The sequence below is a fragment of the Metopolophium dirhodum genome, chromosome 1 (genome assembly GCF_019925205.1).
Source record: "Metopolophium dirhodum isolate CAU chromosome 1, ASM1992520v1, whole genome shotgun sequence".
Classification (NCBI taxonomy): Eukaryota; Metazoa; Arthropoda; class Insecta; order Hemiptera; family Aphididae; genus Metopolophium; species Metopolophium dirhodum.
The window spans coordinates 74,346,136-74,372,162 of NC_083560.1; the positions used below are offsets into that span (position 1 = coordinate 74,346,136).

The 26,027-nt window shown below is 29.0% G+C and overlaps 2 protein-coding genes across 2 annotated transcripts; both read left to right on the forward strand.

Moving 5' to 3' along the window:
• Positions 1–5,508: 5,508 nt before the first annotated feature.
• Positions 5,509–6,114, forward strand: LOC132941467 (uncharacterized). Its single transcript, XM_061009535.1, has one exon. The coding sequence runs from the start codon at positions 5,509–5,511 to the stop codon at positions 6,112–6,114; it is 606 nt and encodes a 201-aa protein (XP_060865518.1).
• Positions 6,115–9,953: 3,839 nt separating this feature from the next.
• On the forward strand, positions 9,954–21,447 carry LOC132935762 (cytochrome P450 4C1-like). The gene is made up of 13 exons (XM_061002374.1): positions 9,954–9,977; positions 11,178–11,373; positions 12,866–12,975; positions 13,089–13,179; positions 14,193–14,381; positions 14,536–14,602; positions 14,709–14,832; positions 16,777–16,861; positions 16,999–17,108; positions 18,185–18,253; positions 18,323–18,491; positions 19,318–19,497; positions 21,144–21,447. Exons 1-13 carry the CDS (start codon positions 9,954–9,956, stop codon positions 21,332–21,334), a joined length of 1,605 nt encoding a protein of 534 aa, XP_060858357.1. The 3' UTR covers positions 21,335–21,447.
• Positions 21,448–26,027: the final 4,580 nt, after the last annotated feature.

Consider the following 26,027-nt stretch of genomic DNA (forward strand, 5'->3'; position numbering starts at 1 on the left):
GTAAAAAACCTTACTTGACAACCAACATAGACCATTTTCTTACCTATAAATTTTATATTAGATTTCTTGTACCAAATCTCCTAACAACCTGCAGTTCGGTAATTTAGGGAGGTTGGGTGGTGGTAAAGGTGAGCATTTTCCCGGTCTGATTAAAAAGCAGCGTAATGTCTGTTGGGCCCGATGGGTTGTTGGTGAAAAATTTGTCTGTTTTAATGGGCGAATGTAAGTTCTTACACGAGACCTAGGTAGCAAAAAAAAAAATAAATACAAATTATGTTAGTTTCTACAAAGTAAAACAATTTCTTATAGGTTATATTAGTTCTTACACTAATCGTTTATCTGTTATTATTGGAAGATGCTAATATTAATTAGGTGCTTATATTTTTTGTTTTAATATTTTATGTATTAAAATGTAATGTTTAAGTAGTTAAACATCAGTAAAGATGATAATGTCTAAAAAAAATAATAAAAATACCATAATACATTTTATAAATAAATAATTGTAAATTTATTATAAGTGAACGATTCGTGTAGGAACTAACATTAGTAGTTTTTGCTGTGTATGAAATTACACATACCAATATTTCTATCGTGTATAGGGAATTACATATCTACCTACGTCCTACGTATATTTTTTTTATCATGTAGGATTTAGCGTAGGTATGTAATTTATTATCTTCTACTTTCGTGTAGGAACTTACTATTCTCCGTTTTAATAATTTTTGGGAAATTTAATATTGTGTAGATATAAGTACCAGGTGTCCAGGTACTTACTGGCAAATTATTGTCACCATAATAATAATTACAATTTAAATATATATATATATATATGTAGTTTGAATATATAGACGCGTGGGTGATGTGTATAATATAATAGTAAAGTGTGTGTTTGTTATGTGAAGGAACGAATAATTATATATTACCTATTTATTTTTAAGTGCGAGTTATTATTGTTTATTCTTCAATTTCTTTTGCTGTCGAACGGAAAGCCACTTTTATAAAGATTTTTATGTAGTTATATGTAGGTAGGTACACAACAACAACAATAAAAGTGATACCATTATAATTTTATATAATTTAATTTCTAAAATAACCTTATTTCAGTATTTATCAATTGATTTAATAAAAAAAAAAAAACAATCACTCTAAAATGTATTAGTGGTATCTAAAAAACATTTGATAGTATTTAATATTTTTTCACTTTTTCAGTTACATTTAATTAGTCGTGTTTAGTATTTTAATTACATTTGTCCGATCTGTTCTTAAATCACCCCCTCGAGAAATCGATGCTCTTATCACAATAAAACCAATGTAGATACAACGCCGTTTATCAACATGTGATATTAAAACATATTTTCAGGTTATTTTCTTATGAAAAACAAAATGCGTGAATTATTTATTGCTCATTGTATTTAGAAACATTTGAAACTATATTATTATAATTTATAAGATATGATTTGTAAAAATACTTCTGTATAAGGGGGTATTTTCCCTATCTTCCCCAATCACCCCTCTAGGCCTCTCAAATACGCTACTGTGACAGCACAAAACGCACAGTGTGCATAATTTGCTACCTACTTAAGCGAAGTAAGTTGATCGTAGATTATTATCAGAGGAATTGAATATTGTGCGGAGCTAGTTTCCACGTAATCGACAAGTTTTAATTAAGACGTTGATTGATTTCTTCACTTTACAGCAGTCTATATATAAGTACATCACCCAGAATCAGAGATCATTAGCCGTCGTGTTTCACTGGGGTTTTGGTTACACCCTTTATTAATAATTTACCGTGTTAGGTTACTTTGTAAATAATTTTGTGCCCAAAATGTGTTATTCGATTACATCTAACCTAGGTACTTTATAGGTACATGTATTTAATTGGATTAACCGCTGTGGCGCTAGAAACCAGCAATAATTTGGAAACAATAAAATTGCAACAAGTAAAAATATTTTAGATTTTAAATTCTGATTGGAGCTTTACATGTGGTTTTACTAATGTGGTAGTTGCCAATGCGGTTTTACAGTGATGTGTATGTATTCGTTTATTATTATTTTGGGTTTTTCACACAATCACACTCGTCTGAGCAGTAAAAATCCTTTAATTGTATTTTTTGAAGGTAGTTTCTAGTAGATGCATCAAAGTAAAAAATACCCAGAATTAAGGAAAACAAAAATTTTTACTCAAAACCAGTTTTTGAAAAAATTTATTTGGTTTTTTTGTTATGAATTTAAAAGTGAGAAACTGTAATGATAGAATTTCCCACGAATATTCATATTGGTATTTGCTATATGATATTATTATTTAAACATTTTGATTAAGCGTTAGAAGTTCTAATTTTGATAAAATCATGAACAACTGTAAACTATCTATTTTGCAGTTAGAAATCTATAATTTTAAGTTACTGACACCTAAAATCTAAATATCCAAAAAATATACATTTTTCTTTTTTTTTTCTAGACAATTGAAGTCCAAATCGTAATAAAATTGGATATTAAACGAATAATAACAATTTTAGTTATTTTGTTATAATTTAAAAACATTATTCGTGGGAAGTATATAGGTACCTACGTATATAGGTATTAATTTACTAGGTATACCGTATACCGTATACACTATACACATAGGCATTTTCAAAATATTTAGATAAAATTCAAGCTATTGCTTATTTATATCACAAACCTATCACGCCGTTCTATGGTGAGTTGGGTTTGACAAAAAAATTAAAAACAATACGTAATAATTTATGATAATATCCTATATTATAGGGAGGGGGGGGGGGGTGTTTTCACTATAAATTTCTGAAAATTTAGTGATTTGCCGACTATATTATTTCAAAATACTCAATGACTCACGTAATTTACATAGGTACTCCAAGTAAATTTTTTAATAAATACATCTAACTTGTTCGTCTTGTGTAAACAGGATATTATTTGTATCATTATTCATTGAGATACTATCCAATGAATTAATGATATCCGCAATTAGGTTGAATAAGTAACAATAAGTTGCTAAATCATTAGACAGTGTTTATTAAATGGAATATTTTTTTAAAAACAAAATTACAATATTTTTATAATATAAGTCGTTCTTCTTTAAGAAGAGCCCAATGTTTCACCATGAGATAAATATCAATTTTATCAGTTAAATACTTGTTACAATTTAATAACTTTACATTTTGTAAGCGATCTATTCCCGTAGTAGAAAGTAAAAAATCCTTTACAATCTTCAATTTACTGAAGTTGTGCTCGTTTGATGCAGTACTAACCGGTGCTGTAAAAATCAATTTGCATATTTTATTGCTAATAGGTAAGGAATGTTTTAATTCTTTGAATACTTTAAATATATCAGTTAATTTTAAAATGTTTTTATTGATACAGTGATAGTGTAAAATATTTAATTCAGTTATAACTACATCATAAATTCAAATATTAGATTCATTACATCCAGGAGGGAATATTTTCATAGCTTTCTTCAAATCATCTATTGAACAATTGTTTTCCCATTGAACCTTAAAAATGTTTACAAGTGGTTCTATGGTCAGCATACAATTTTTTTTATGTTCAGAAGACAAATTTATTAATGTATCGAATACTTTTTTGAATTCCATTCTGTAAAAAGCTTTTAAATTGATTGTGCACTGTGTACTAGCATTCGAATCTATCTTTTTGGGCTTCAATCTTCTTCGATGGTGTCGGTTAAAATCTTCTTCTGGGTTAATATTTAATCTTTTAGCAAAAATTATTGCACTTTCTATTAAATTATCTACTGACATATTATTATCCTTCATTCTGGTTAAACTGTCAATAGTATGCGTTAGTAACATTAAAGCATCAATTATATTTAATTCTGTAGCTTCTAGGTTTTCTGTCAAGATTTTTGTTTTATACATGACATTTTGCATAAATGATAAACAAATTACAAAGTCAAAACTGAGAACTTTTTTAAAGAGACCTAATGCAAGAGTACATGTTTTTTATCCATAGATTTTAAGTCTAACATATCTTGTAATGCATCAATAATTTGTTCAAATGATATCCAAACAGCTTTAATTGATTCAGCCCTTGCAGTCAATCGGGTTTTTGATAGATTCACAAGTTTTAAAGCGTTTTAAACTTAAAATAGTTTTGTTTCTAGGTGTGCAGGTGTCTTTTAGTACTTCCACAGAAAAAAAAACGTATAACTGTCCAAGACAAGTAAATAGATCACCAACTATTACACTTGCAACATAGCTATGTTCAACAAATGTATTCAATCGATGTGCTTGGCTTGGAATGAATGGAATTTTGAGACCAACAATAACTGATAATTTTTGTTGAGTACCATTTATCTTACCTGACATGCTACTGGCAGAATCATATGATTGAAATGCAATATTAAATTTATATATATATATTATAACGAGAAAAACTAGCTGGCCTTTGAAACTCGTTATAACCGATTTCTACTGTACTTATCGTACTTGGTGAAGTACGATTGAGCATAAACCTTTTTAGCAAGATGATTGAGCAGAAAATATTTTATGCGATGTTGCCACATTCACGTGCCTGAAATTTTGTAATTTATTATTTTCACGTATTATTACATCAATAGTTATGATACCATAAATAGATTAGCCTATATAAATTTGTTCCGGAGCAATAAAGTTCCAACGTTTTAAACATTTAAAATTTGGGGAAAATATAAGATAATAAATTAAGATACAATTCCAAAATTACTATAGATATAATATCAATGTTCGAATACCCATACTCTATAGAATTCTTGACTTATAAACCATATACTATTTTTTTTAATTCGTACCACATTTTGATTTTACTATTTTCATAACAGTGTTTCCGTATTGCGGACAAAATGACAAAAACCATGTGAGTTGCGGACGAAATCTAAAAAGGTAACATACGAATTGCGGACACAAATATAAGATAAGAAATTTCCTATTATCATTTTTGATATAGCGATCGTGGACGTTGGGAAATTACTGTTTGATATTAACGATTAAGATTGTGCCGGTGCTTTTGAAATCGCTTCCTATGTTTAATCAGTTTATCGACAACCATACTCGCTTGCTGTTCGTTTATTTTCTGTATAAAAATGTATAGTGAAAAACTTAAAGAGTTACATGTGATTGACGGGTTTAAGTTCCGTTTTCATCGCATAATGAAAAATAAAATTCAACAGTGGGCGTGTACAAATAAAAGGTGTAATGCATTTTTAAAATGTAATACACATGGTGTTCAAATTGAAAATAATCTTGAACATAAGAACCACGAGGCCGATGAGAAACGATCACTTGTGCAGTTGTGCGGCAGAAGTTAAGTAACAGTGTCGAACGCAAAGCGGTAGAGCAGCTATGTGAACGTCCCAGCAAAATTATACATTCTGAGATTACACCAGATGATTTAAATGTATTAGACACAAAGGATATACATTTAATCCGAAAGAATATTCACACTGCTCGTATGCGTAAGTATCCAATATTACCTAAACCACTTTTAGAATTTTATGCGATGGTTCCCGACGCAGTATCTACTACATTATACGCCAAGGGAGCTAAAAAATGGATTATTGACATTGACAGTAGTAAAAGTGTTGTGTGCTTCTCTACGATAAAAAATTTAAATTTTTTTCAAAAGTGTGACGCTGTTTTGATGGATGGTACTTTTTCAAGCTGTCCTTCTCTGTTTAATCAATTATTCGTGGTTCATGGCGTAAAAAATAGTATTTACGTACCATTATTTTTTTGTTTGTTGGTGGGCAAATCAGTTACTGATTATTGTACAGCACTCAAGTTTTTGAAACAACGTTCACCACAACTAACAACCACTTTTCATATTGATTTTGAACAATCTATCCACTCAGCTGTTCGTCTAGTGTGGCCAATGAGCAAAATAAAAGGATGTCGGTTCCATCTCGGACAATCTTGGTACAGAAAAATACAGTCATTAGGTCTATCTAAAGTATATAGTACTGAGGATGAAAAGGGAAACTTTTTAAAAACATTTTTTGGTCTACTGTTTTTGTCACCTAACGAAGTGGATGACTGCTTTACAGATGATTTTATGTCTACGTTGCCGGCTGACTGCTATACACGATTTTATAGATTATGTTTTTGAAAACTATATAAATACAGATTCTGCAATGTTTCCTCCGGAAATATGGGCAGAATTTTCTTCTTCTACTTCACGAACCACAAATGCCTGTGAAAGTTTTCATGCTAAGCTTAATGGTATGTTCTATCGCAGTCACCCTAATATATATCAATTGATCTAGGCCTTAAATGAAGTACAGACTAGTATATGAAAATGAATTGTTCTGCTGTACGAAATTTAAAACGAGCAAAAAAGACTATTGAAAAGGAGGCATTTATTAGTAAACAAATGTTGAAATATTCACGTGGTGAAATCAGTAGAATATCATATATACAGGCTGTTTCAAAAACATTTTTACCACAAGATCTATAAAAACTATGACGATAAATAATGACGATAATCTATAAATATTTTATAAACAATTTTTTCCACAAAATTAAAACAGTAAATAATTCAACAACATTTTAAAAATAACGATTGCTCTTTTGCAAGACAAATATTTTTAACCTCACCTAACAATTTTTTTAGTAGCTTGTCCTAAGTCCTGAAAAAGTGGTGAAGGAAAATATTTATGTCCACAACTAACGTGGTTTTTATTAAAAAAAGCTCTGTACGCAATTAGTATTATGACAACGAAACTCGTGTCCGCAATTGTTATGTTATAATTCCTGACCTAAATAATTCGTCCGCAACTAGTGTGTGTCCATTCATAACTATTATTATTATAATTATCAAATAGATTTATGAAATGTTACTATATTATTGACTTTGAAATGATGTTATTTTTTGATACCTATGTTATATTTTGAATTATTATAACTATTTAAGTAAATATTTTTGTATAATATCGTTTAAAATGGAAAATTGCAACTTTGCAGAGTTTTTTAAGCTCAATCGTGTAGGTTTTCTTTTGTATTCAGATTTCCTTTGATACGCTGACAATTTGGCTCAATCGTGTCTCAGCCATTGTATTATAAGCTAACTACTGACCATCACAGCCTGTACCTACTCGTTTTTTGTATGCTATGATTTATCATCAATTCAAAGTTAATACAATGTCATCCATTACAGTGATCTACTCAATGGCGAGGTATACTGGATATACATTATACCTACTATACAGCAGACTGCATAGCGAGTTCCCTTATTTTTTTTTTTAAGTATTACTTATATTTTATAAACATTATTCAATAACATGTCAGTGATTTTTTATTAGGTTTTGTTTATCACTTTAATATTTCAAATGTCATAATTAAAAACGTTTAATTAATTATAATTTGTTATACTCAATAAATATTATTATTTTTGAAGTATATTACAAATTAATATTAGCATAATATATAATTTGAATAGTCAAAGATGATAAACAGTAAAAGGAAACTAAATAATAAAGATAAATAAATACAACTTTTTAAATGGAAAAACTGTAAACATTAATACCATATAATTATAATATGGCGATTGAGTGATTCACTAAGCATGTTAATTACCCTTTTATTCAATTATGATTTTTGGAATTTTTAATTATAGGTTCTTGTAACCCATATTATTAAGACACTTCGATGTTGTATACCATTTAACTGTTCAAGGAGTGGACATACGATCAATTATTTTTACTACAAACGTTTAACCAATGATTTTTGATAATACTTAAATCAAAATTTAAATGAGTAGTTTCTGAATAATAATAATTATTAAACTATAATATGTACCTACTAAAGATAATAATCCTTAATACTGGTTTTAAATCCAACATAAAATATTTGTAATATTGAGTATAGTACCACCTACTTAATTATTATACTTTGCAGTAGGGACTGGAACCGAAACCAAAAGAACAGGTTCTGGAATCGGAACCTTTAAAATATTAAGAACCGGAACCGGAACAAAAACCTTTATTTTAATAAATAAAGTATCGGAATTGAACCTGCATTTTTAAATTAAATAGTTTCTTTTAGGTTCAAAAATACAATAATTTTATTTATCATAATTTAATAGTATTACTGTCTTGTGTATAAACTATGTATGATCATATGAGTTTTCTAATATTTCTCATAAGTACTATTAATTAAACCCGCATTCCGGATAGGTATTTAAAATTATACTTTACGGTACCTAAATTATCTGGAACCGATACCTTTATTTTTTTTTTTATCAAAAAACCAGAACCAAACCGGAACAGTTATTTTATTTTTGAAGAACCATTACCGGAACCGATACCGATAAATTCAAAAGGTTCCAGTCCCTGCTCTGCAGACAGTTTTTAAAAACTTTAATTAATGATACCTCAATATAAATTATTATTAATTTAAAATCATCATAACCTTCATTAAGGATCACATATATTTTTCATCTTTTCACCATCATAGACTTTTATACTTCGTACACACAGGTGGATAATTTAGAAACTATTCATACGAGTTCCCAATTATATATACATCAACAATGAAAAAAAAAAATAATAATCTGCTCAAAAATTTACAGTAAACAAGGGTGGTTATGATTTGAAAAAAGTATGCATTATATTCACTGGATAATATTCTTAAATTACATAAAAGAACAAGGTAGTTGAAAATATGGTGTTCAGTTAGGTATTATACTTAACATTACTAAAAACTAATATTTGCATATATGCATTTTCTATTAAAGATAAAAACGGTGTAAGCATTCATTGTTAATTACCCTTTTAAGTGTTAGGTTAGGTTTTTTTAAATTATTTAGACTTAGTTATATTATTTTTTTTAGCATCTCAACAACTATTTAATTGTTTATGTTAGTTTAAACGATAATGTAATTGGTTGGATTCGATGTTGACATAGTACGAACAATTTACAGATAAAATTGAATAATAGTATACAATCTGTAATTAATATTCTCATTATTTGAAAACGGATTTGTTCTATATCGGTACCTACATTAGACAATTATTTTACTTGAAATCATCTTATTTCAAATTGTGTTGATTAATATTTTGTATCGCGATTGTGTTATACGTATTTAGAATTTTAACATTTATTTTTTTCACTATTATTATGTTTACAAATTGTTGCGTTTAGTTTAAATAAATAAAATATAATAAACATGAAAAAAAAACACGAAAAAAAAACGTAAGTACAGAAGAAAACGATTTACGATTTATAATAATGAAGATTGCATTATAGCAGTGTACCATAGGATAGGTAAGTATAATAATTATCATAGGCACAAATTCATTAAAATTTCTGGGGGTTAACATTTTTAACTTTAATGTGAGGGGGGATTCCACACATCCGATCCCACACAACTAAAAAAACTGTTTTTTTTTTGGGGGGGGGGGCTAATCTCTCTTAGACCCCCTGTGATTTGAGCCTATGATAATTATAATACATTCGATTTTAAGTACCTACTGTCAACACTCATCGACAGCATAAACCATAAAAATAAACAGCCTGTATGGTTTATAATAATAATAATTATTAGGTATAAAAAATTGCATTCGATTTTTATTGATTGAACAAAAACGGCAATCACAATAATATCATTACTTTTGACATTTTCATAGTGATTTATCTGCAATACGTTGAGACTTATAATCAGCGACATCAAAGATCTAAACACATAGTGCACAATACTTCGACGATAACGATGGTAATAATAATGATATATTGCAGTATTAATTAGCACCGTATCCAAAACAATGGAATTAACGTCGAATTTGGCGAGTGCCAGTCCAACACGGCGAGGCGAATGTAATAATATGCATGTGCCTTTGCCCTCGGTTACGACGTCGTATAAGAATGATAAAATATATTTTTGGTTTTTAGTTTTCGACGCTTTGCATTATTACTGCATCGTTCCCGTCATCGTCGAGACCGTCGCACACCATGTTTGCGCAAATGAGAATGGCCGTAAGTATGGTTTACCACCTCGTCATAATAATAACAATAATGATATTATATTCTATAGAGTATTTTATTAAGAAATGCGGATATTAATTTGGTAGTTAAAAAGCTGAAGTGAAGTTAAAAAGTCAATATTTTTTAAAATTTTTTTAACTCTGCTGGTTAGTTAGTTTTAGTAATAATTTAACTTTTACCAGTTATTTGAAAAATTATACGTTAAGTTAAAATCATGTTAATACATAATATATACGTATTATACATAACTTTATTTAAAACTTTATTACCTAATTAAATCACTACAGAAGTACAGACTAAAGCTAGTGCATGTAATAAGAAGACATAGGATTATATAAATTTTCTGCTCAATATTTAGTTGTAATTTTAATAAAATTGAATGTTGCACTACCATGTGACCCAGGTGGGGTAATTAAAAATTAGTTTAAAAAAACTTCTTTTTAACTATGTTAAGTTTATTGGGTGTAGGTTTATTTCTATGTTAGCCTTAAATATTTAACATATAGAGTTGAACATATTGTTTATTGACTGTTTACATATAGCTTAGCGGTCTGAACGTTGATTTAACTTAACTAAAGTTAATTTTTTTAATTCAATTACCCACATTTGATCATTATAATATTATAATATGTATTATACAGAAATCTAAATATTATTATTATATTATTACTGCAACCGGTTTCGAATATAATTGCGCGTAAGTGTTAGATACTATATTAGGTGTGTGTCGTATAAAGTATAAACAATATTGTGATCGGTGTCGTCAAATAGTTATATCTAATATGAGGCATTACCGATCGATATAAATAATATATTATAATAAATTGTCTCCGGCTCTTGACGACGGTGCCGAGTTCATCTGGACATCAGCGATATTCTTTAAACGGAGAATTGGCTTACAAACTTTTTCGTCGATTATGTTTTGTTTGTGAGGGATATTATATTGAAATAATTTCCCGCGAAGCGATTTGGAAAATATCGTAGGTACGCTGTTTGTCTTTGAAACACAAAGAGTAGAAAAAAAAAACATAACATTTTCACGTCGCCATACTTATTACAACAGAAATCAAACGGTTTTTAAATAAATAAATATTTGTTTTTAATTTTGTATTTTTTTTCCGAGAACTACATAATATATTTATTAAAAAAAAAAGTTTTGTTTATTATTATTAATTTTTTTACTGTTTGAAGATACACAACGCAGCGCACGCCTTGCCGATGACGAAAAGCGAACTGTACTTTTACGCTTCTATAGCGATTTTCGTCGTGCTGTGGTGCCGCATGCGATGGCAGTACAGACAATTCTATCGGCTCGCCGACAAGATAAAGGGCCCGCCGACGTACCCGTTAAAAGGATCGATTTTTGATCTGAGCACGACCCCCGAGAGTGAGAACCCGCAGCAGTTTCACTTTTCACCAAATCGACCTTTCCGTTTTGCTGCTAGTATACTATATTATATTATTACATATTTCCATTGTCGGTTACAACAAATAACAGTTTTTAGATTTTGGTAGCCCCTTACTATAAAAAAAATACCACATTTTTTTTTTTATCGAGCTTAAGCCTGGCAACTATTAGCCATTAGCTGTTTGTTGTTTTGTAGGGGGGGGGGGGGGAGGAACGGTTGGAACAGTTGGTTGAAACACGAATGTTTTTAGGTTTGGCAGAATTTCAAGTTGGGCACCCGTAGGTTTCTGCCATGCTCGGTCGGAGGATGACGGCCTCACTCTCTAGGCAGTTGCATGTGGTTGAGGTTCGAACCGGCGACGGTTTGAAAATACTATATTGAAATGTATAGAATAATTAAGTATACTTTTATAAAATTATTAGTTATAACAATAAGACATGTATAATAATTAATAATATAAAATAATACCAGATGATTCATTTAAGCTTACTCTAATATTTCAAAAAGTTTCAACTTTTTTGAAAATATTTGTTTTACATAATTTGATGTAATTCCAATACAACATTTCTGAACAAAAATCATTATATTTTTATTATTTTTTTAGTAGGTTATAATTTTGACTGACATTTGACATTTGACACTATACATTTTTAATTCCGTGTTATGAAGCAGAATATTATTCGGAGTATTTCAATCCATAAAAATAAAATTCAGACAGATACGAGATACCTAGTTCGTTTTTATTAAAAGTTTATATGAACAGTGGACGAGGATTTTGCGTGGTAAGTCTGTAACCAATTTATTCCGTTTATCTAAATTTTAAATGATTACAACTAATGAACTACTTGTCCGAAAATTGATTTTTACAAACTGAAATACTCCAAATAATAAAATAATATTAGGCTTTGGAAATATGTAATTAAAAATGTACTCATAAAATTAAGAAATAAAAATAAAAATATAACGATTAAAGTATAAAACATAGTAAAAAATATAACTCTTTTTCAAAAACGTTTTTTACGTTTTATGAATTTAAAAATATATTTTCAAAAATGTTGAAGCTTTTCGAAATAATTAGTGTAGAGTATATACATTTATTTACACAGAAAATGTCTGTAAGATATATATAAGTGGAATTTTAATAAAATAATAATATACAATTTTGTCTTAATATTGTCACCTATATTGATATAACGTAATCATTCTTTTCTCATTCCTATTAATAGAGAAAAGGCACTGATTGTGAAAATGTTATCTACGTGGTCCATATTAGCTCTTACAATAAGGGGTTACCGAAATCTGAAAACTAAAATTTATTGTGTCGGAAAATGAAAATGTATATTACTATACTGGCGGTAAACGGAAAGGTCAAAAAGATGTGAAATACTGTAGTTTTCGTTTTGCACACGACTGTTCGTCGCCATTAATATTATGGTATTTTTTAAATTGTTTTTTGTTTTTTTTCCCTAGAGATTATGTACAATTTTAAAGAATCGGCCGAAAAATACAACTACGAACCAGTAAAATTTTGGGTAGGCCCATTTCTTTTCGTCGGAGTTTATAAGCCAGAAGACGTGCAAGTAAGTTATCGTTTATTATATTTTTACGTAATATCATTTTACGTGTAAACTCGAGTTAAGCGGCAGCGGTGGTAGGTAATAAAAAAACTTTTTGCTGTATTTTTTGATTGCAGATAGTTTTAAACAGTTCCAAAGCCTTAGAAAAAGGCATCATTTACCACATAATAAGACACGCAGTGGGCGAAGGCATATTTACTGCTCCGAGTGAGTATTTTTCTGTACATAATATTTTGTTAACTAAATTCGAAATTCCCGTGATTAGGGAATACACAATATTAATTAGCTCCATTCGACGGCATGTAAATTTCCGATTTTTCCAATTTTGATATATATACGTTATTCTGTAGATAATTTGCGTAATTTTGCGGACTGCATTTCATTTTTTGCGGACAAATAGTTTTTTAGCAAATCATAAAAAACGGTTGACATGCTAGTAAAATGGTTTAAAAATTAAAAAATGAACTTTTTCTGCTTTTTATTACACCATTATACTGTGGATAATTCGAGCAATTTTGCGGAATAATTTTTAATTTTTGTGGACAAATATTTTTTTAGCAAACGAAAAAAAACTGCAAAAAATTAAAAAAATCCTATTGTACTTTTTTGTATACCACTATTTTTTTGGAGAACTCATCTTTTTGCGAGTAAATTTTTAATTTTTGCGGACAAATTGTTTTAATGATCTAATAAAAACTTAGCAAAAATTAAAAAAATATCCTATTTTCAACAGTATTCACTCCAATGGAGTAGGTGAATTTTTTAAGTTTTTTTAAGTTTTTTTTAATTTGCTAAAATAACGTATACCTATATCAAATTGAAAAAAATCGGAAATGTACATGCTGTGGAAATGGAGCTATATTAATAAATTGTATGAATCAAATAATGTATCGTTGGTTGTTAGATTGTAGACAAGCTACACTGCTGTTAATAATAATATTGTAAATCTATTGAATCGTAGCTTTATATATTGCGACCATTTCGACTTATAATCGTACTATTTCGTAAATCTGAAACCGTCAAAATTTTTTTTTTTTGGAAAGTTTTTTATTTGTAATCAGTTTCTTTACTACAAAAAAAATAAATAAATAGGTATTCTAAAAATTAGTTTCCACTTGAAATTTAACTGCTGATTTAATTGCCAGAGACATAAGCACGAGCTTGTAAAAGTGACGTTGTACCTATCAAAAATAATAATTTATTGTTTACGTGATTTTCAGTGGGCAAATGGAAAAAGCACCGTCGCGTTATAGCGTCGATATTCAGTTCAAAGTTTTTAGATCAACTGTACCCGATATTTAACGAGAACAACAAAAAACTAGTTGAAAACATTTCGAAACACGTCGGTGAGACACAACCGTTCGACATTTGGGATTACATAATATCGTGTAATCTCAATAACGTAAGCCGTAAGTTTTTGCATCAGCGTTAGGTGATCGACACGGTAAAACAATCGTTTGACGATCGTGTGTTGTCATCCTACCTATAGATGTTAAATAACGTGTCGACTGTGTGTCGTATTATAACTATGATTTATGTTATAATACTATTATTTATATATAGAAGCCGCGATGGGTTACAACCTCAACGATCAACGAACCTTATCGGAATTCGTCCTCGCCATGAAGAAGTAAAATTAACAGAATATTATAATGATATATACTTATTAAGTCTAAGCAATGATATGAAATTGGTTAACGAAAAAAAAAAAACAATAAACAAACCACACGTTTTAGAGTTTCAGAACTGAGCAAGTGCATAGTGAAGCCATGGTTGTACATCGATCAGATTTTCGCGGTTCACACGTACCTGACCGGTTTGAACGTTTATATGAGTCAATTGAACAGAGTCTCGTTACAAGTCAGTCAGCACAATACCTAATTTTATAACGACTTGTGAACAGACCCGTCTCTGGGTTATGCATGGCCTCGGGGCCTAACGTGTACTTCGGGGGTCGTAAAATATTTAAATAATTGCGGTGTATATTTTCATACAATATGTGTTTTTAATGCATACGCAACGAATGTTGTATATAAAAATAACACACACACTGACACACCGATAATGTATTATAATATAGGTTTTTAGGTATAACACTTGACTTAACATACTTTTCATGATTATCGTTAACAATCTTCGTATTATTAATACAAAATAAGAAACAGAACCATATTAATATAATATATTATGACAACATATTTTGTAGAAATCAGAATCATAATATTATATGTCTTGCAAGACATACCTACTCTCAATAAGAGATACCTAAAGAGAAATTTAAATATTATTAAATCATACTAATTTCCCAAACTGTTCGTAAATTAAATAATAGGTGAGGAAACTATAGTTCATTATATTACATTTTTTAAAATATTTAATTGGAATTTGTGTTTAAAAACACCCGTTAACAAAATATATTTAAAAAAAAATGAATTTAAGTAATATCATAATTATTATGTAATTAGGAGGATATTTGTAAGTCTTGCATAGTTCCATAACTCACTCACACATTTTGTAAGTACCTAGTTATTTTCATCAGTACCAATTTAGTTATGATCAAACAAGACCAAGACTCTTGCAAGACTCTTGATATTTTTACAAAATATATAAAGAAAACTAAATACCTGTTATAGCTGTGTGTAGGTTTTTACTATGAATTTCTAAGATGAAACTTAAGTCCAATATATTATATAGTATATTAAAATTCCAACATAAACATAAAACAAGTCAGACATTTAATTTTTATTATATTCGTTTAAAACTTTGCATTTTAAATTTGCTTATATTATTTTACTTGTATTTGTATTTGATGAATCAATTTACCAGCATAATTAACTTTGTAAGTTCCTATTACATTTATAATAAATATCAATAGGTTATTACTAATTACTAATTATTGACTAATATAATATTTATAAAAATAAAATTGTTGGTTTTTTTAATGTTCACTTTAACAAATAATAATATTAAAAAAAACTGTATGGTTTGTTCCAAATATTAAATTTCTTAATAATTATATTTGTTATAATGATAATATTTATTATTTATAATTAAACTTTTATTCACAAGTATCCAGTACAGTAGTACAAAATGTTTAAGTTTCTTTTAATATAATATATTGGCAATAAACCATCATATCGATTTTGGGAAAATAAAATCATTTTTCAGTCATTGCTAATTAGTATGAAACAACTATGTTATTTTGTAATATTAATTCCAATTATTTCTAATCTTTTTTCAATAATTCCGAATTCACTATTTCCTCGAATACTAATCAAATTTAATAACAATAGGTACAAATAATTTCTTATTATTTTCGTTATAAATTATTAGGTAATGAAATCTAGATACACTAATGTGTTTTCGGGGAAAAAAAAAATTTGCAAGACTACAAGAGTTTTGCAGTGATGGTCTTTTTTTGTCTTGGTCTTGTACTTCGGAATTGGTTTGGTATTGTTCTTGCAAGCCTTATATTTGCCTTGGTCTTGCTAGACCAGTACCATCTTGGTCTTGGTCTTGCAGCAAGAGTCTTGCGAGACCGCAAGACCAAGACCAATTTTGATCATCACTTATAGTACCATACATAATTTTGGTTTTAATCTAAATAAATTATCGTTTTAACAACTTAATCTGTAAATAATGTATTGGGTACCTGAATTTAAAAAACAAAAACAATTCGGGTCCTTGAGAAACTGTGGGGATCCGGGGTCCATGTTTTAAGCCGGCTCTGTTTATGAATTTATATAAATATCTATATAATATATATGAATGTACATTAATTTATAGAGTTACGGGTCTGTTTAGATAATAAGAGATAAGAAACTAGAATTCAAATCGATAAAGTCGCAACAATCTTCGGACAAGTCTCACGAAGTCGTTCCGGAAGAAAGTAACATGCAATATTTAGATAATTAAATTATTTAGTATGTAGGAGGTACCTACATAATATAAATATAACATAATATTTAACGATCGTATATAATATGTTATATGTATATACATAATAATATTTCAATGCCATTACAGAAAAGAATTCGACAAAAGTTTTCTTGGACAAGTTGCTCAAGTTGAACGACGAAGGAGCTGATTTTACGGACGAAGATCTCAAGGACGAGGTTATCACGATGACAGTTGCGGTAAGAAACAAGTACAATTATTGCTACTATGAAAGTTCATAGTACATGTTACGAGACATTTAATTCAGCGTTAAAATCCTGAAGAATGAATAAGAATTCAAAAAATAACTAAAAATATGGTTTTCGACCTGCTAAATTTAAACAAAATTGTTTTTCATTTAAATATGATAAAAACAAAAAAAAAGGGTAAAGAAGGTTTAGTGGCAGTCAAATAAGTGTGTCATGTGGCTAATTTTTCAACGTGTACTATTTAATAATTAAAAATACATTTTATGGTTTAAGATCATAATTATTAAAAAAAAGGTCAGGCAAGGAATATTAATATTTATATAAGGAATATTATTAATTAATAATATCCTTAACCACCTTAACCACCTTAACCACCGTCCACCACTGTCTCTGCTCTACAGTAGATTTTGTGTATGTACTTTTGTGTTAAATTTTAATTCAATGATTTATAAATACTCAAACGTTGCACATGGAAACTGATTCTAAGCAAAGACTGAACTGATCCTGTCGGGTAGTCATATTATTTTTTTAAATATTTATTACAGCTTCAACAATGAAGTCATTAGCCGGGAAACAAAAAAAATTTACATTTTATATTTTACAAAATAGTAATATGTACATTCATTATAATAATACCTACGTATAAAAAATATTTAAATTCGGTTGAACAGATTCGTTTTTTTAAGGAAATACATAAATAAGTTAAAGTTTAAGTTAAGGTGAGACTTTATTACCTACTAAATGTATTTTATGATTGTTTTTAGAAATTGGTATTGAAGAAATTTATTTTGCTATTAGTATATACGTATTATTTCGGTAGGTTGATTTATTTTTGGCGAAAACATTGAATTCATTATGTTATTAATATTTAATTATTATAATATTTAATATACCTAATATTTACTGTATAAATTCGTCAAAGTACTATCTTCAAACGTTCAAAAAAAAAAATGAATACAGATTTTATATTGATGTTATGATATAAACTATCTTGTGTATATTAAACGATTATCTATTAGAGATTAACGCAACGGGTTTACAGATTTTTAAATATTTTATAATTTTAGGGTAGCGATACCAGTGCCATCACTGAATGTTTTTGCATTCTGTTACTTGCCATGCATCAAGATATTCAGGTATAATTAAACAGTTTTTTCTTAGCATAATATCGTTTTTTCCCTCATGCACGTTAAACGTTTTCACAGGATAAAGTTTACGATGAAATTTACAGTGTCTTAGGAGACAGTGATCGCGAAGTCATTCCCGAAGACATATTTAGATTTAAATATTTGGAAATGGTGTTAAAAGAAAGCCTCAGGCTGTTTCCTCCCGGAGCAATTTTTTCTAGAAAAATCAACGAAAACGTAAAGCTCAGTAAGTCTCATAAACTATAAAAGTATACTTTTAAATATAATATACCTAAAACGTGTACTTAGTACCTATTTACATATTATATTATTAACAAAAACATTCAGCGCGTAAAATTATCATTATCATAATGTTGATACATATTTACACAACATTTTTACGATCTATTAAGTATTAATAGATTAACTAAAAAAATAAATACAATAATTTATTGACGAGTGTTCTCAACTTGAAATTAATGTAGTTAGTCTAAAAACAGCCCGTTTGCAGTAACATTTTAATAAGACATTTTGAAATTTAAACTAGGGAAGACAAAAATATAGATGTGTATAGATGTGAGTATATAATATTATATTACACGGCCGCAAAGATGTTGGAAAAAGAGAGTTTTAACTTTTAGATTTTTATTTAACTAAACTGATTAATATTTTATTGCGGTTCCTACATTTTTGTATAAATTATTATGCTGATCAATAAGATTATATTTAATATTATTATGGAGAGATCGGTTCGAAAGTAAAACCTGAGATTTCGTTACGATTCGTAATAGTAATAATGAGATTTTATATACCTATAGCAGCGTGGTGCTGCTAAGATATCCACGGGCTTTCGCTTTTCGTCGATTCGATAACTAAGGCGAAAAAAAAGGGATTCCATTACGAATTCCGAGTTGGGGGTTTTTTTTAGACAAAGTCGATAAAAGCGTTATCGCATTGTTGTTGTTGTTGTATAATTTAAAACGCGTGCGATAAAACGATGTTTGCGTAATAGTGCGAATACCGTAAATGTCCTTTTTTGTTGATTTTAATTCGTTTTTTTTTTTTTATAACAGCAAACTTTGAACTGCCGAAGGGCTCCAACGTGTTCGTGTCGCCGTACGTCACACACCGTTGCCCGCAGCTGTATCCCAATCCCGACACGTTCAATCCGGAAAACTTCAGTGCCGAGAACGAGGCGAATCGGCACAAGTTTAGCTTTTTGGCGTTCAGCGGCGGTCCAAGGGGTTGTCTAGGTAGGCACGGCGCCAAATTAGTATTAATCAAATAATTCGATTTATTATTGTCGGCAGGTCGTTTGTTTTTGTCCATCCCGGTGGCATTGATGTCCTTAAAAACAAACGTCACGTCATGTCGATAGTAAATAATATAATAATATAATATATTATTGTCATATAACCTATAACATTATAATAGAGCTTGCAGGACTTTACACCCGAATTGACAGGAACCCCTTCAACAATCCAGCAACCGAAACTCGTGTGAGAAACCCGATTGGTTTTTTTTAACTGTAGGAGATCCTTTTCATTATTTTATAAATTTAATGTCATAATATATAATTTCGTTTGTAGTTTTTGCGGTTAGTTCGATATTGTGATTGATTCTTTAATAATAATTTCCATCGATGGCTATAATTTTACAATAAATCGGTTTAAATCATTAAACATATTTTCTTATTTCTGTCTACACATTTTTACATTATGCTTAGTTTCATCCATTTATTCAGAAGTACTTGGTTCAGTACTTGGTTTATTTCAGTTTGGTAATGTTTTATGAAATTAAATAATATTCTAAATAATATCCTATAATCAAAAATATGTTGTACTTACATAGTTTTAAAAATAAGTCTTTCCTGAACTATTCAATGCCTGTATTAACCCATATTATCCCAAATAGAGAACGTTAACCCGAATGTTTCTTTAAATATATTTTTATCTCGGCGTTTGAACATCCGATTACATCCAGCACCAGAAATCCGAAATCCGAATAAATGATTCAGGTGTAAAGCTCTGAAAGCTTGTCTTGTCTTGCCTATCTCCATGAAACAGATTTTTTCGAATCAGTTTTATGAAATGCTTTTTTTTACCTAATTTCAGAGGCATTAATACTTAAAAGTGGAAATAACACTATATTTTTGGGCCTATTATACATTTAAAAATAATTTTCATTCAAACGATTAATTTCTGATAAGTATTTGTAGGTCAAATTATAAATGTTTGAATCAGGGACTGGAATCTTTTGAATTTATCGGTATCGGTTCCGGTACGGGTTCTCAAAAAATAAAATATTGTTCCGGTACGGTTCTGGTTTTTTGAAAAATAAAATAAAGGTATTGGCTCGAAAAAAATTCGGTATCGATTACAGATAATTTAGATATCGAAAAGAATAATAAGCTTAAATACCTATCCGGAATGCGGGTTTAATTAATAGTATGAGAAATATTAGAAAACTCATATGATCATAGGTACATAGCTTATACATAAAACGTTAATACTATTATATTATGATAGATAAGAAACTATTTAATTTAAAAATTCCGATTAGGTTCCAGTACTTTATTTATTAAAATAAAGGTTTCGATTCTGGTTCCGGTTCTTTTAGGTTAGGTTCCAATCCCTGGTTAGAATATTAAAATGTGGCTTCGTTGTAAAATTCGAGTTTATTCATATTAATTAATTAATTAATATTCAATTAATTATAAAACTAGATGTAATAATGATGAAAGAATTAAAAATGTGTAAACATATTATGTATGTAAACATCTAAAGTGCGTTAAGGGGGGGGGGAGGGGGTTAAAAATAAGACAAAGTGAATAACTGGCTCTGTTGTAATAGGTAGGTAGGTGAACGAGTATTATAAGTACCAATCGCTTTCCCCACAGGTGTCAAGTACGCAATGATCTCCATGAAGTTAATGATGGTGGCGGTTTTGCGCCGTTACAGCGTGCACACGGACTGTAAATTATCGGAGATCGAAATGCAGATCGATTTGCTGGCGAAAAAAGCCGACGGCTACCCCATCACGATCCGCCCCAGGGAGAGAACGCAAGACCGGACGATGACCATTAATTGAAAAAAATAAAAACCATCACCAAAATGTAATATTTTTAGCTACTTAAGTTAATTTTAACTTTTTTATATTATGTAATGTAATACAATATTAATACTATTAAAAAAATTGTGCAATTAAATAACACAATAGAAAGCTACTCATATACGAATACAATTATCAATATAAATAAATCCATATTGTGTGTTACATTTATATACATATAATGTAATATTATGTAAAAAATTGTGTGGTCAAATATGATTTTCTTATACTTTCATTGGAACTTGGAACTTTCTGCACAGTAAATTAGAGTATTAGAAACGACGTATCGTAAATTAAGCTAAATCCTGTACGAAGGGCTACTATTTAATCGCGACAAATATACCGTTATTCTCGTCTTACAATATAAACATAATATATTTCCATGTATCAAATATATATAAACTAATATTTGGAAATATTTCATTTCAAACAACGACTTATAGACATAATTATAGTTTATTAGATAATAAATATTTGATTGATTAATTAATGACAAAATTATTGTATTTAAACTATAATTTTACGTCATAATATCATATACCTACAACACATTTTTGAAGTACATTGTTATACCTATATTTAAATATCGCGTTATTGTAACAAAGTAACATAATATCGACATGTGTCAATCTAGATGACTCTTATATAGTGTGCAGCAGCAGATAAGACTGCAGCGGTTCTGTTTGCGATTTAAAACATTATTATTCAATTTTTTACAGAGTGTAACCGAAACAACAGATATATAATATAACAAACAAACTATACTTTCATTTTTATATGATATGATTTTTGTTAATTTTTAAATATAAATACTAAATATTGATAAAAATAAAATAAATTACATTTGTCAGTTATTTCAACACTTTAAAAAAAAACTAGTACCTAAGCGATAACAATAATTGGTGAAAATATTTGAATGTCATGAGGAGCTGGTAAGGTTTGGGGACTAGATACAGCCAAATATTCATCAAGTCCTCAAACAAGTATTATAGGTAGGTACCTAATTTATTTATCATTTTAGTCTGGAATTTAGAAATTAAAACCAATATACCTAGTCGTAATTAAAATATAAAAACTTAACTTTTTAAAAAAATATTGTACTTTTTCTATACTGTTTATTCTGTTTAAACATAGATCATAATTCATAAGTGATATAGGTACCACCTACTGTATGAGTCGTGGACTACGCTAATGAAGTCGAATTTTTGTCTGTTACATATACAATGGGGAAAGTAGTGTAGTTTAGTCTAAAATTACAATATTATAACATACAACTAAGATATTATTAACATTTTATTTAGACTTTGTTGAATATTATGTAGGTGCAGAGGACACGACCTCCACGTCATCTATTTTTCAACATGATAGGAGAGTATCCAACCCTCCCAAAAATTCGGTTATTATTCACGCCTATACGTGAATACTAAAATATAATACAAACGGTTTATTATCGAAATCGTTCTTCGCAAGCTGTGTCTTGTGTTTAACAAGTATGATTAATAGCCAAATCGAAAGTCCATTACGCGCGTCCCACCCGGATATAATGTCATAATATAGTGTATATTAATTTCATAATGAACGATTTTCTTTCGTAATATTATTATTATTTGTTTAAAAATCGGTGTTCCAGATGCGAGACGTCACGTCGGCCGGTCATAGCGCCTGCAAAGCTCTACATTTCTGGAAAGAATATATAATATTATTATAATTAAATAAAAACCATAGTAAAACGGATAAAGTGTCATATAGCGTATATTAATTTCATAATGAACGATTTTCTTTTGTAGATTATAATATTATTATTATTTGTTTAAAAATCGGTGTTCCAGATTCGAGACCAGGTGCGAATGCTTTGTTTTGCCGATAGCGTTTCGGCCGTGTCCGTTTTTATCGGTCGCCGTCAAAAAGCTAATAGCCTATTAGCTTACATAGTATTATCATAGTATTATCATAGTTTTATCAGACTTTGGCTGAGATTTTATTTAAGATTCCCCTCAGAAACTCCTTCAATGTGTTGCTCTAATCTATACTATAAAAGCAAGTCCCGATTATTTGTAACGTATACAAATCCACACCGTTCAACGTATCGTCACCAATTTTTTTACTGTTATACCTGACAGTCTGCTGAAGGAACCACTTTTGTTAATAAAAAATAAGTATAAAGTTCTTTAAAAATTAAAGAACTTAGCTTATCTACTTATGTATAATTGCAGAAGGTATTTCGGGTATTCCCGTGACCGACCGCGATAGTATCTATAGAACCTGTGTGTTTCAAGCTACCTGCAACCTGACTTTTTTTCTTTGGTGTGTGTTTTATCAGCGTGTACACATGAATTTTTTCGAGAAGTAAAATTCAACAATCTAAATATATCTTACTTATAAATATATACTTCTATATTCATATATTTACATGCTAAATAAACGCTATATATATATGTGATAATGGAAACTTTGTGTCGAATGTACTCTGAAACTACTCATTCGATTTTCTTGATTTTTTTTAAATCAAAGAGTACATTACGGACCAGAATATAAGCTTAATTTCAAGGTAATTTTTTAATTACCCACCGGTGTGTGGTCCGCGATCAGATGTAATCGGATCGCTTACCTGACTAGTTTATTCATACCTTGACTGAAATATAATTTATATATTTATAAAATAAACAAATCTTATGCACGACTGCACGAGTGTAACAGCCCCGCTATTTGCAAACAACTATCCACGAAAGCGGAGCACGCGACACCAGTGTTAGGAACAGATAACAAAAATATCATCTAGATAAAGATAAAGATAAAGATAACAACACTAAATTTTATCTAAGATACAGGTAAAAGATAAACAAATCAAATTCATCTAACAAAAAGATAAAAGATAAAAATATTTTATCTAGATAATTATTTAAATATTTAAATAACAGATAATTTTAGAAATTATAATTAGAACAACTAATTTAAAAAAAATATATATACCGTCATGTAAGTACACAAAATAATACACACACAAGAAAACCCATGGCTAACGCCCTAACGGCCGTTCTTGCTGGGCTGGTGGTGGGGTCACCGGCCACTTTTCGTGTTACGTACTATTATTATTGTTATTAATTAACAACATTGAAAAGATATTTACGAGTATTGTGTATTTGTGAATACGAAATAATGTTTATTATTATTATAAGTCATGTGCAATTAAAATTGGTTTAGAGATTGTTTATAGTCCATAGATTTATAATATAAAACATAAAACCCGAAATATATAAATAGCATCTCATGTATTGCTCGTCAGATTTATCAATTGTCATTAATTTCAGACGCATTGCAAATACGGAAAGAATAGACGGCTGGTTTATCTTTATTTCTCAATGAATAATATTATATTCTATTGAATTTTGTTTGGGACGGCGGTGGTTATAACTTGTCATCTGTTCTATTATTCGTATTTTAATTATAGTTTAAAAATATTTATAAACTTCTGGGAATTTGACATATTTGTTGCGACAGTAATATACTAATATAGGCTAATTACATAAATTAATTAGTATATTATGTTATATATTATTAACCGAATACAGAATATTAATTACTAATAAGTAATAAGTACTAAATAGGAATAATTTATAGTCTTTTCAGAATAACGTTATATATTTTTAGCCCTGGATGTTATTTTACGTACAAATTGTGCCTCAGATAATGAGAATAAAAATAAAACATTTTCGAACAGATCTAGCTAATTTTCTCCAAAAAATTTATCTTGTAAATTTATCTAGATAAGATACAAGATAAAAAAATAATTATCTGGATAATTTATTTAGATAAGTTCTAACACTGCGTGACACACAGCTAGTTATAATTAAATAAATCGTTTTTAATGGGACAAAAATGAAGTTCCATCTTACGCAAACAAACATATAGGTAAGTAGTTAAATATATAGTAAAACAAACAATCGGCTCTTTTTCTGTATGGATTTATAGGTATAGACTATATAAGTGTATAGTTAAGTTGAAATAGCGTTAGAAGGGGCATCTATATGCACTCAAACTGTCAGCCTGGTAAATTGTACCTATATGTATTAGGTACAATTTGAGTATATAAGTGGTATATTTAGGTTATAAATGGCAATGTTAATTTATGATAAAATCAGGCAACGTTGTATCGCAAAAGGCGATGAAACGTAAATTACATATAGGTGTCAACTGCACAATAACAATTACATTTTAGTCATTTTACTATAGTATATTATATAATTATAATTATAATTTTTATATTTTCATTATAACATGGTACGCGCATTATTGACAGTTCTGGTGAACGTACCATTATGTAGGCAAGACGGTATCTCTGTACCTACTACCTATACTCAATGGTATTACTTATTGTATTGTCTACAAATATTGTAAATTTATTATATTCAAGACAAGAAAGTCAAGTAAAAGTCATATTTTAGGAAAGTTGTAAATGACGAGGGAGAGGCACAGTGAAAACTGAAAAGTTATATATTATACGTCTAAATTGACCGAATAGGGAAAAAATGAGTACCTAAGTTGTTATTACACTTGGATTGTAAGTAAGTAATCTAAACTAAAAATAACTTTTGCCTGATCGATTTTAAATAATGTAAAAACTGTATACGCCTAGCATTGCTTTAAGGCACCATTTATGTGGCAGTTAACCTTA